General features: G+C 39.0%; 1 protein-coding gene across 1 annotated transcript; it reads left to right on the top strand.

Moving 5' to 3' along the window:
- The first annotated feature begins 8,031 nt into the window (after positions 1-8,031).
- On the top strand, positions 8,032-8,703 carry LOC137922187 (uncharacterized). Its single transcript, XM_068765103.1, has one exon. It carries the CDS (start codon positions 8,032-8,034, stop codon positions 8,701-8,703), a length of 672 nt encoding a protein of 223 aa, XP_068621204.1.
- Positions 8,704-9,116: the final 413 nt, after the last annotated feature.

Raw genomic sequence — 9,116 nt, forward strand, 5'->3', positions numbered from 1 at the left:
CTGCAACGACCAAACACATACTGGTGTACTAGCTGAGAATGGCTATATAATGTTGGATTGTAGAAGATTGACTAAGTGTGTATATTCATCCGAGCTTCGCTCATATTTATCTGGACATGAATTCTTGAAGACTTGACAGGAGAAGCTCTTTCTGCTTCCAGTGAATTGAAACACTTCCTTGTTAACAATTAGCATTTACAATAATCTTCAAGTGGCCGCGAATGTCCGCTGTCTGACTTTAGTTATATTTCTTAAGTCTTCCTCCATATAATCGTACGCGCTCACTTTTTCATTTTAACAGGCAGTCGCTGAAAATTTCCACTTTTGTTTACGAAGTATACATTTGCAAGTCACGCGGTGAATAGACGCTTACGGTGTAGGTTTTTCGATGCCTTAAGAAACGTTACATGAATATATCGACATTTTTATGAATAATTAATATTTTGTAAGTGTTTATTGGTGATGCCAGGTATACTAAGTGGTTACGAACAATATAAAAAGTAGTATTCTGGCGGTGAAGGCGAAGTAAGAAAGGAAAATAAAGTGTGGAAAGAAACGACAGTTTATCTGACGCTTAAAAGAAAGATGTGCTGAAGGTATTGAAAATGACAAATGACGCGGATGAAAATAAAATAATTAAGTAGGAAAATTATTAAAATAAATTTTGACCCTTTGTACACGAGACAGTTGGTAAGCGAGAGTAAATTAAAAAAGTGGATTGCGAATAACGACGACGTTAAAAGTCCTGAAATAACCGGAGCACACCAGAACCTTATCATAAACTTTCAACTCTTCATCATTTATAGTGATCGAGTACCTTTCCAGATGAAAGCTAAATCCCAATTTTATAGGCACTCGCTAAATTGAGCTCTATTGTAATGATATACTTTTATTAAAAATAAAGCCAGTATGTTTGGATAACGCTGTGAGCCCAGGCTAGTTATTGTGATCATTTTGCACAATCGCTGCTTTCCTTTTGATTTAATGAACTCTTCACTTAACTATTTGAAAATGTGGTAAATCGCACTAGACCTGTGTGTTATATCCAGGTCTTGTTGTAACATTGTTTTTGGCTGGTCGAGGATAATGCAGCTAAACGAACTTTATTAGAATTGAAAAATGTGAAGTAGGCTTTTAAATCACTCAAGCTCCGGCGACATATGCCCCTGCTGCAAGTGCGCGTAACATACGCGGCGATGTGCGACCTGACGAGCGAACAAGCCAGTGGGTCGGCAGGTCCGGCGACGCAGCCGCCCGCGGCGCGCCTTCACCTCGGACCCTTGGATTCGTTTAATTATGAAACGAGGCTACGTCGGTCACTACGTAGATCAATACAAATACCTACTTGCAGCTTGAATCGATTATTTTCAATTGTTTTAAAATCAGCCGCGGAGCTATAGTCGTTATTACTAAATGACAATGAGACAAGTTGCTCCGTAGCGCCGAGATTATATAAAATGTAGACAACTCTACACATTGCGTAGTCCAATCACATGCAAAAATTTTGCAGATTCCCCAGTTATGGATTTGGAATATAAATATATTCTCTAGATAGATTTAATTTACTTTTCAACAGAATCTACTAGCACTGAGAAGCTTGCCTAAAATCATCATTTTTTTATATTATTACATACTTAGAATAATTTACGATCATTGTTTGAATACGTCAATTAAAATAAATAAGAATTAAAATGAGCTCCCACAACAATATTTTTTTCACTTTAAAGCAACGAGAAGAGGAGAGCCAAGAACAACAAGCGGGTCTTTTTGGTGGTGACTAGAACAATTATCCTTAAAACAGTAGAACAGTAGAAACAAATAGAACAATTCATTTCCATGCTTGATTACTGCTTAGAATGCTTTACAATGTTACAGGATTTTTTATTAATTTTTGTTAAATAAACATTCATACATATAAGTGTATTGAAAGACCGCGCACAGTTCACATAAATGATTTTTTAATATTATTGAGCTTAGAGAAAGTTATAACCAGCTTATTATTATTTATTCAATACCATTCATATGCGCATAGACATCATAGGTAAGTATAAATTGACTACATCGTCATGATTTTGAATAAATTAGATAAAAAGCGAAAGTAAAGCCAACAGGGGATTCAACCTCTGAGACGATTTTAAGTTTATAACGTTAGTCTGAATTTTTTATTGAAGCGAATTAGTATGAGAGACACGCAGCGCCGCTTGCCCGGGCGCCGGGGGACGTCGCGATAGCGCAGAAGAATGGCGCGAGATGTGCGGCCCCGATTCCTCCGCCGCGAGTCATTTGTTTCCTTATAATATTAATTGTCGCTTCAAATAGATATATCACTCGTTTCATCATTTCTGAAGCTCTGACGGAATCGATGACCAGCTGTTGTGCCGTCCTATTCCACAATCTCCGTTGTATTAATGGAGAGTCCAGTTATTGACATGACTTGATTAGACCAGCGGGTGGGTGACCGTCCGCGTGGTCTTCTACCATCCACTTTACCTGCATCTAGTAGTTAGTCGAAGTCATCTGGTTGTCTGCGAGCGGTGTGGCCAAAGTAACTTAAGACTCGTAACATATTGTGGAGCCGAGATTTTCACTAACGTATCCCTGTCTTAAGTCCGTTTGATTGTATGAAAATGTGCAACCGGTATTCCAAAAAAACAATAACAGGATGTCATGAACATTTCAGAGCATTTTTATATTAAGAAAAGCCGATTCCTACGTTAAAGATGTTTTAAAAGCAGGAACACGCGCCCCGCAGCGGTAAGGCCGTGCAAACCCGCTGGGTCATCGCCCCGTATCTGCATTATCCTAATCACAGTACGTAATAACAGTTCAGTACATTAACGTAATGGCTTTAACTAATGCATCGACGCTGCGTTCGTTTAGCAACTGTAAACATTTCTGATTTCATAAAATTGTAGCTCGAATACTAGAAAACGTCGCATGAAAATTGGAATAAGAAAAAAATTCATGCAATAAATTCGATTTTAATGAAGGTAGCGGAGCTGCGGTCGGCGCGGGGTCGTCACGGGACAGGCACGGGGTCGGCTGTCGTGCTTTTTACGTTTTCCATTTTATATAGTTGCCATACCGCTCGCTAAATTTATTACGTCTCATAAAACTTCTTTTCATTATTCCGAATTAAGAGTCCGCACGCCGGAGACGAAATTACATTAAAGGTACAATCGGCAGCCATTTTGCAATTTTGTATAATAAATGAATATATACAAATGTATAGGTAAGGGAGCTATACATTTTTATTCGTGTGTGTATACATTCAAGTTTCTTTAAATATTAATATTGATCAGAAGAAGCAACATTTCTTACTGAAGGTCTCTATTTCTCTATCGGTTCAAATTTCGCAAGTTCAAAGGGACAGGCTTTGACACTTTAAAGCTGGTATAACAGCAGAGTGCCAACGTTCAGACCGTACCGCTGCAAGAAGACTGTCCCCAAAATTCCACACCTGCCATAGAAACGCGAGTCTCTTCAAGGTCAAAGTAATCAGGTACTTACTGAGTCTGAGCGCTTCGTGTTGAACTACGTCGTGGTCGCTGCAGAGGAGTTGGTGGTCAAGAGCGGAATAGAAATAGGAGTAGTAGTCGGTTCCTCTTTAGACAGAGCGAGTAAGTTGACGCGGAAACGTAAGTTGATGATAACTGGTGATAATGAATGACTAAATAATACCGTGTAAAAAGTTTTATGTTTAATAATAATTTTAAACTTGCCAGTTATGTTAATTATTGGTATCAACCAACTTTAAAGAATAAATCAATAAATCACTATTCGTGTCAAATAAAACTTATTCTTAACAACCCTACCTATGCAGGGTTAGCGTTGTTACGGCAATTTTTTAAACATTGAAATCAGGGTTAGGAGGTGTTGGGGGAGGCATCCGGCGGAGGGAGGTGAGAGCGTGGCGCGCCCGGTGTACTTACTGCGGGCAATTACAATATTAACATTTACTGATTTAGGTGAGGACTGCGACGAAGGGCCGAAGAGCTTATGAAAGGGAATCGTTAAATCTTGTAAAGTAATTTGGATTTATTTTCAACCCTTTACGAAAACTGTGAACACGCTAACAGATAAACGCGGATACTGCCATGTTATGTTACATTATACTTAGCATATAATTCATTTTTATTGCGTTCTGTAAGCGAAAAATAGTAATAATTTACACACACCTGCGTGGACTGTCACAAATGTAACACATTTCACGCGCGTGACAAGCATTTGTCTTTGACGCGGACAGTCAATATCACATAAGAAATCAATGCCTTTGAGCAATGGTGGTACCGCAAAATGTTAAGTACATCATGGGTCCACCGTATAAACGTCTCAATATTAAATAAACTTAAACTAAAGAGCAATCAGCAACTACAACCTGCACTGTTCGCTGCGATATTTTGACTTTACTGCTCGCAGAAATGACAATAACTTGAACCTTCTGATAAAAACTGGGTGAGTGTAAGTAAGCAAAGAAACCGAAATGTTGAAGTAACAAGCAATCAAAACTTTTACTTAATATTTGTTCGTGAACCATCATCATCATTTCAGACATAGAATGCCCACTGCTGGATTTGGGCGAATCTTGCAGATTTCCAATAGGACCCGCACGAAGCCTCCACATACAAATGAAAAACTGTGATGATTTATTGCCATCGTTTTCTTTATTATTTTACGTTCGCTTTCATAAAATCTACAAGTACATTTTACTTACTAACAAGCAAATTTTGTTCAACTTTTTCATTAATCGATATCGACTTCCTCCCTAACAGATTAACTTAATTGTTCGACATCGATTTTTTTTTAAATAACCATTGTATTACTTTTTAATTCGAAATTGACTTTGTTAAAGGTGTTGCTTGTATACCAAATATTCACATGATTACTGTTCTAGCGAACTGTGTTTTCTAACCTCGGAAAGAAAGAATTACACGGCACTCGGTCAGCCGTCAGTCCAGGCCCGGCGCGCGTACTACAAACGCCACGTATTGAAATTAGCATCACTTTCCGCATTGATCACTTTACCGTATAGTTTTTAAAAAGAGCATCACATATCTATTATTTAAAACTGTCATTAGCAAAGTTTGACTTGTGCAAATATGGACTAGAACTGCAACTACATATTAATTTAAAAAAATCATCTTACAAAAAAATTATATCGAAATTATTATAACGCTACATCCACCCATAAGAGAACTCATTCTGTTTTTAAAATGTCATCGATTTATTAAAATAACACCGGACAGACTCGAATAAAATAAGCAAAAAAACTCAAAAAAACTTTCCGATCTATTAAAAGGTAATGCATAAATATATAGGTCGTGTACCGGAAGCTGCATGCGTGCACGCGGGAGGGCGGAGTGTTCGATCGCGTCGAGAGGCACTCCGCCAGTGGGGCAAGTGATCGCGGAGGCTCCGCCGCGCCGCCGATGTGACGCACTCGCCGCCGAGAGCTTTTGACGCTGGGCCGATGAACGGTATTTCCCTAACTTGCCTTCAAGCTGCCGCCGCGATTTTATTAATTTAAAAGTGCATGTGCTTGAGTTACCTGCTCGAAAGGCATCAATGAATAACTTAGCATGCATTATTCAATATTAAAATGACCAATCAGTACAACCGAGAGCAAAACTTGTAAAACGTTGACTACGTAGACACTGCCGTCACGTTTTCTAATAAACAGTTATTTAAGCTTTGTGTTCAGATTTTAACATGGTTCCTGATAAAATTATCTCTCTAATTTTATAGCAAAAGACAAACGTAAACCACTGAATTTGGCAAGCAAAACATTTTGTTAATAAAGATTGTCGTGGGCAAAGGAAAAAGGGTAAGAAGCGGTCTGCTTTCAGGACCTTCCGACGTATCTAACGCGCTCGCCTATCAACCTTGTGAGTCGACGCGCTGCGCTCTGAGGACTTGGCCCCAGAACCCTGAGGCTCCCGTTTCTACGCGCCACGCTGCCTGCCCGCTGCCACCGCTTATCAATTCATTGCACTGCGGCGGGTACTTAAGTTCATCCGTTGTATTTCTTTTTACATTAAGACATCGGAAATATGACACACACAGGCAACGGCCGCGTATATTTATTTTCCTCGGCGACCGTCAATACAAATTACTGCTCGGTTCCTTCACTCTCTTATCCTTATTGAACACACTTGGGTACTATTCTTTGTTAGAAAAGTCGAATACAATAAACAACTATGAAAAGATCGTTTACAGGCTCTACGAGCTTATATATTCCGTGTACGTAAAACTGAACCTGCAAATCAAACCGCCTTGTCGAGAGCACGTGACCTCCTCCCGCCTCCCGCCGCACCGCTCAACTTCCGCACACATCACAGATTGATTCTCGTTTATTGGACAGAAAAAAATATTTATCGTAGAACATACGTAGCGGAGCCGACTGGCGTAGCATCGCGGCTGGTTGATTGCGTAGCTTGTTGAAAATCAAGTTGATTCTATTTAACATACGTATGTATTCATTAGAGTTGAAATTGCATGAAAATCTCAATTTCCCTTTACAGACATAATGTAACACATTTGTATTTCTACGTTGCCAAGGTTAGTCTAAAAAATTGTAAAATATGAACACTTGCGCGAAAAATATATTTGCTTTAATGGACATTTAATTTCCTCTGTGGAGGTCCGCGTCGTCGGTCAACGTCACTATAACGCGAGCCCGCGCAGCCGCGAGCGATTTTTTAATAACTTATTTAATAATGCTACAAGCCTCTACACCTCGCGCGTAACCTGTAAAACTAATGAATAATATAACAGTTTATACTATACAACGTTGGTTATGTATATTACTGCATTATATACACTATACAAAAATCATTGATTTCCATAAATAACAAATAACATAATTCTTAAGAAGCATAATAACTACACTTCATAATTAAATTGATTATTCTTAACTATCTGTGACGACTTAGTGCTGTCAGAATATATTGGCCAATCGCATTTCAACATAAAGAATATATTAATGTATATTATTAAGAGAATATTTTATTCAAGTTGGTTGGTGTAAACGATTTGAAGCTTGTACACCTATTACTAATCAACTAACATACTAATGGGTTTATATATCGAACTGCTAAAACTAAATACAATTGCTATTCCAATGCACCGCTGTGTAAAGTTATACGGAAAAATGTAACCAGTACACAGACCTCAAATCTCTGCGAACTACCAGGATATTGTACCAAAAAATATCTTTTGAACTTCAAGTTAAAAATTTGTTGGAAGTGTTTGTATCGAGGATGAAGCAACGTTTTGATTTGCAGGAAAATATTTGAAGGAGCCTTAATAAACACGGGCGCAGGACGCGGCCGCCCCGCGTGCAAATTATTCTATCGGCGTGTGGACCGTGGAAATTTAACGAGGCAACTTGGCGTCGCGTCACTACATCCGTTCGATGTTTAAAAATAAAATTTAATCGAAAACTCACATCGAAAGTTATGCGATTTTCATCCAAAATTTTTTTTTGGGCTTCCTCTAACTCACATGAATTTCTCTAAGACTTTGCTGAGTCGAAAGTAATCTAGGCGATGGTGGTAAAAAAGGATAATATGCCTCCCCGTTGATGGTTGCCTGGTAAAATGAAGAAAGCACATCTAGGTGGTAATATTACCTGATGCCTGCGGATAGTTACTTGGACTATGTCATTAAAATAGGTTTTTTTTTATTTATGCTTTTGATTTCACTGCTTAAATAAAATACGTATCTATATATATATATATATATATAGATATATATATATAGATACGTATTTTATTTTATTTCGATTCTGGTGTGCCAGGTGAATATATTAACATTTTAAAATTTTGGTATGGCCACCAAACTAACCAGGTCAAATGGCTGGACCAGTTTTCCCGCACGTACAGGTTGGAATGCGGGCTGAGGCAGGGCGGTCTGACCTCGCCCTTGCTTTTTAATCTGTACATAAATCAGCTAATCGTTGGGCTCGGCAGTGCCGGTGTCGGCTGCTATATTGATGGTTGTTGTATAAACAGCATCAGTTATGCGGACGACATGGTGTTGCTGAGTCCGTCGGTGGCTGCTTTGAGAAGGCTGATGGCCATATGTGAGGGGTACGCGAGGTCCCATGGCCTCTCGTACAATGTAAATAAGACAGAACTCCTTGTGTTCCAAACAAAAAATCACAAGGTCACTCAGGTACCGCCCATTAAACTTAATGGCGAACCGTTAAAAAGAGTGTCGTCTTTCAAGTACCTCGGCCATGTGGTTACTGAGGACCTGAAAGATGACAAAGATATTGAAAGAGAGCGGAGGGCGATGGCAGTTCGCTGTAATATGTTGGCCCGCAGATTTGCACGATGTAGCACAGAGGTGAAGATCACCCTGTTTAAGGCGTACTGCCAGACATTGTACACGTGCAATCTGTGGGTCAGCTACACGCAGCGGACTTTCAGTGCCCTCCGTGTACAATATAATAATGGTCTTAGGATGTTGTTGGGGCTTCCACGTCACTGCAGCGCGTCCGAGATGTTTGCGCTTACGCGCACCGACGGGTTTCACACCGTATTGCGCAAACGGACCGCATCACTTCTGCACAGAGTACGTGGAAGCACCAACGACATTCTACGACAAATTAGTGATAAGCCTGACTGCCCTATTCTGCGACACTGGCTGCGTGTTCATGTTCACGTAGCCGGCACGAGTACGGGCAAATATTTAAATTAATTAATTACATATATCCATATTGTTTGTCCATATTGTAAAACCAATATGGACAAACGTCCGAAATAAATGATAAATAAATAAATAAATAAATAAATATATATATTTTTTTAATTTAAGCAGTGAAATATATAATATATATATACATATACCGACGGACTATGTCATATATGTATATATACCGTCACGTCAGATAAGATGTTGCGGTTTTTAACGGTCGATAATTTTAATATTATAAGTAATAAGTTAGTATCGGCTCAGAACGCTGACTTGTTGAGAAGAGTCGGACAGAAACTCAACAGGGGAAAGCTTAGTGGGATTTGACAAGTTTTGATGTTTTTTCATGTATACATTGTCAAATCAACAATGTAAATGAGTCAACTAAGCGAGTTCCAAGCATTTCCATCAATGAAAAA

This window comes from Battus philenor, unplaced genomic scaffold, assembly GCF_028537555.1.
Source record: "Battus philenor isolate CCGP_79_NKW_IND1 unplaced genomic scaffold, ilBatPhil1.0.hap1 SCAF_2, whole genome shotgun sequence".
Classification (NCBI taxonomy): domain Eukaryota; kingdom Metazoa; phylum Arthropoda; class Insecta; order Lepidoptera; family Papilionidae; genus Battus; species Battus philenor.